The sequence below is a fragment of the Nicotiana tomentosiformis genome, chromosome 8 (genome assembly GCF_000390325.3).
Source record: "Nicotiana tomentosiformis chromosome 8, ASM39032v3, whole genome shotgun sequence".
Lineage (NCBI taxonomy): Eukaryota > Viridiplantae > Streptophyta > Magnoliopsida > Solanales > Solanaceae > Nicotiana > Nicotiana tomentosiformis.
Window position 1 is genome coordinate 123,310,470 of NC_090819.1, and position 4,264 is coordinate 123,314,733.

A 4,264-nucleotide genomic window follows, 5' to 3' on the forward strand; every position below is an offset into this window, starting at 1 on the left:
TGCCTTTCGGGTTGAAAAATGTCGGAGCCACTTATCAACGGCTTGAAAGTAAGATGTTTGAAAAGCAAATAGGAAAAACCATGGAAGTTTATATAGACGATATGCTCGTTAAGTCTTTGAATATAGATGACCACCTTAAGCATTTTCAAGAAATATTCGATATCCTGAGTAAGCATAACATAAAACTTAACCCCGAAAAGTGCGCATTTGGGGTCAGCTCCGGTAAGTTCCTGGGATTTCTGGTCTCACAAAGGGGAATTGAGGTAAACCCCGACAAAATGAAGGCCGTAGACGATATCCCGGATTAATTATCAAACGTGAAGGAAGTCCAAAGACTCATAGGAAGGTTAGCAGCTTTGAGCAGGTTCATTTTCCGATCATCGGAAAAGTGTCATTGCTTCTTTACATTGCTCAAAAAGAAGAACAATTTCGAATGGATGCTGGAGTGCCAGCAGGCTTTGAGGGACCTGAAGAAGTACTTATCAAGCCCTACATTGCACTCAAAACCAAAAGAAGGCAAAACATTGCTAGTCTACCTCACGGTTTCAGAAGTTGAAGTAAGTGCGATTTTAGTCCGGGAGGACGAAGGTAGTTTCCTATTTATTACGTTAGCAAAATTTTAACGGAAGTAGAAACTCGCTACCCACATCTGGAAAAACTGGCCTTAGCTCTCATAGTCGCCACTCGAAAGTTGAGGCCCTATTTTCAATGCCACCCAATAGCTGTGGTGACTACTTTCCCTTTGCAGAACATCCTTCATAAACCCGAACTTTCTGGCAGGTTGGCCAAATGGGCCGTCGAAATGAGTGAATTAGACATAGAATATAAATCGAGGACTGCAATTAAGTCATAAATCTTGGCTGACTTCGTGGCCGATTTTAGTCCGGGACTGCTACCTTTGGCAACCAAGGAGGCAGTCATGGTGTCATAATCGACATCAGGGGTTTGGACCTTATTTACGGATGGAGCCTTGAATGTAAAAGGGTCTGGGCTCGGAATAGTTTTAATCAGATCTTCGAGGGAAACCTTAAGGCAAGCTATCAGAACAATTCCGTTAACTAACAATGAAGTAGAGTATGAAGCTTTGATTGTAGGGCTCGAATTGGCCCGGGGACTTGATTCCAAAGTTACCGAAATCAAATGTGACTCATAGCTGGTGGTAAATCAGGTTTATGAGACCTTTGATACCAAAGAAGAACGTATGCAGCAATACGTGATAAAGGTCCAGGCTTTTTTGGCACGATTCCGTGAGTGGTCAATCACTCATATCCCGAGAGAGGATAATGTAGAAGCGGATGCATTAGCAAACTTACGTTGATCGACAGAAATAAAGGGATTAAAGTCCGGAACGGTAGTACAACTGATGAGTTCAGCCCTTGATACAGATGGTTACTAGGAAGTGAATTCGGCTAGTCTGGTCTGGGACTGGAGAAACGAAATAATCAACTACCTCGAGCACGGAAAGTTGCCCGACGATCCCAAAGCGTCACGAGCGTTACGCACCAAAGTTCCACGTTAAAACTTCAAGAAAGGCCAATTGTATAGAAAATCTTTTCAAGGCCTGCTGGCCCGGTGTTTAGGAGCATCAGAAGCTGACTATGTCATGAGAGAAATCCACGAAGGGATATGCGGCAATCACTGAGGCGCATAGTCTTTGGTGCTAAAATTGGTACGGGCAGGATATTATTGGCCTCGCATGGAACAAGACGCCAAAGATTTCTTACGAAAATGTGACAAGTGCCAATGATATGCATCACTAGTACATCAAATGGAAGAACCCTTACATTCGGTTCTGTCCCCGTGGCTGTTCATGAAATGGGGAATGGACATCGTCGGACCACTGCCACCAGCTCCCGGAAATGTAAGGTTTCTTTTAATTTTGACCGATTATTTTTCTAAATGGGTGGAAGCATGTTCTTATCCGAAGATCGGAGAATGCGAAGTAGTCGATTTCCTGTGGGAAAATATAATTTGCAGGTTCGGAATACCAAAAGAGATAGCATGCGACAATGGGCCATAATTTATCGATGCATAAGTTACAAAGTTTTTCAAAGACCTGAAAATAAAGAGGATCATCATCCGAGCGCCAATGGTCAAGCTGAGTCAACAAACAAAGTGATCATTCAAAACCTCAAGAAAAGGTTGGAAGCAGCAAAAGGCAAATGGCCCGAAGAGTTGGCCGGAGTTCTATGGGCCTACCGAACAAAGGCCAAATCAAGTATAGGAGAAACTCCTTTGTCCCTCGTGTACGGTGTTGAAGCCCTAATCCAAGTCGAAGTGGGCGAACCCACTTTGAGATATTCTCAGGCAAATAAAGAATCGAACGATGAAGCAATGCTAATCAACTTGGAACTGCTCGAGGGACGCAGGGACTTGGCGCATGTAAGAATGGCAGCTCAAAAGCAGAGGATGAAGCGATATTACAATCGAAGAGCCAATTTCTGTTTTTTCAAAGTAGGAGACTTGGTTATAAGAAAAGTAACACACAATACCCGGGAGCTCAACACGGGAAAGCTAGGTCCAAGGTGAGAAGGTCCTTACCGGATTTCAGTTGTCACTAGGAAAGGTTCATACGAGTTAGAGAACCAAAATGGGGACAAGTTGCTCAGCAATTAGAACGTAGCACACCTCAAAAGATATTATTGCTAATGAGCAATACTCAAACATAAAGTATGTGCAACACTCTTTTTCCCTTCGTCCAGTTTTCGTCCCAATTGGATTTTTCTGGCAAGGTTTTTAATGAGGCAGTGACAAAAAGCATACTACGAATACAGAAGTAATAAGACCTTTGATTGCAAGGCAAACGAACAAGCTCCCACTCAGGGACAATCAGGTAATCTTTGGTTCGATAGCAAATTCCCACTGGGAAGTTAAGTTTGCTACCGAACAGAGGTTACCCGACCGTTCACGGGCACAAACCGCCAGAGGACTGTTAGGCATTCTTTCGCTCGATAGCATGGGTTCCTAAGGGGAAACAAGATATGTTGTCGAGTGAAGGATTACCTAGAAATTCATTGGTGGGACCTTCAAAGATACAAGACTTCTAGTGTTCCAATTCGCATTCTTCGCATTCAAACACTAGGGGGATGATATGAGGATACGGCAACAATGACTGTCACATCAACCGGGAACGAAAATCTGGAAATAAAATGCATCATCAGGATCGGAGACTGCGCAACCAGCCCCGTAGAAATAAGTTGTACAAGATAGCCACAAGTAATGGCAATTTCTATTCTGCACAACAAAATGCTTATGTAATTTCTGTAAATAGAAGGAATAAAATTAAATCCTTTTGCTTTTATCTTGTTTCTTGTCTGAACGATGAGCTGATTTTGTCATTTGAAAGTTAAACAAGTACTTCAAATGATTAGTGTCATAATGAATATGAGACGTCCTCTTCAAGAACATCGTAACTATAAAAGGGCCCTCTCTTATAAAAACCCTCACGTTAAAGGGTTGGTTCCGGAAGAATCAATGCCCGAAATCCAAAATGCCATCGAAGAAAAATACACTCGAAGCCGCATATGAAAAGGACGCAAAAAGCAAACTTACACAAATATTCATAGAAACCCTCATGTAAAAGGGACACTTGTGCAAATATTCATAAAAACCCTCACACAAAAGGTAAACTTGCACAAATATTCATAAAAACCCTCACATAAAAGGAAATACTCGAAACCAAAATGCTTCTAAGAAAAGGCATCCGAGACTACACATAGTGAAGCGCGAATTGAACAACATGTGCAGAATGCCTGGGCAAATGCAAAAGCTAATGGCTTGCATGGATATTCAAACGAAAGTAAGACTCAAACGACACTTGGAAAAAAAAAATATGTCTCTATTTACAAGAACGAGCCAAAACGTTACAAGTACAAAATGGGAAAAGAAAGAAAAAGCTAAACTGCAGCGCCTTCGGAGTCAGGAGGAAGAGAAGTATCCGCATTGCCGGGAAGAGTAAGTGGTTCCGCCGAGGGCTCGACGCTTTCCCCAGTTTGGTCTTGTCAAAACCCAAAATTCCATCACAAGCGTCGTGATGGCACCTAGTCTCTAAAACTAGGTAAGCCGATTACCATTACATTTCGAAGCCTTTTTTTATTTTTTTTATTTTTTTGGAATAAGAATTAAATAGGTAATCATAACCAACAACGGAACAAATATAAATATAACAACCTCCCAAGACTGGTAGTACTGAGTTACGAACTCTAACTGAATACATAAATTGATCTCAAGGATCGAATACTCAATAATAAAACTAAATATTTTT

The 4,264-nt window shown here is 41.7% G+C and overlaps 1 protein-coding gene across 1 annotated transcript; it reads left to right on the forward strand.

Annotated features, from left to right (window-relative positions):
* The first annotated feature begins 1,899 nt into the window (after positions 1–1,899).
* Positions 1,900–2,529, forward strand: LOC138898086 (uncharacterized). The gene has a single exon (XM_070184121.1). The coding sequence runs from the start codon at positions 1,900–1,902 to the stop codon at positions 2,527–2,529; it is 630 nt and encodes a 209-aa protein (XP_070040222.1).
* The last annotated feature ends 1,735 nt before the right edge of the window (positions 2,530–4,264 follow it).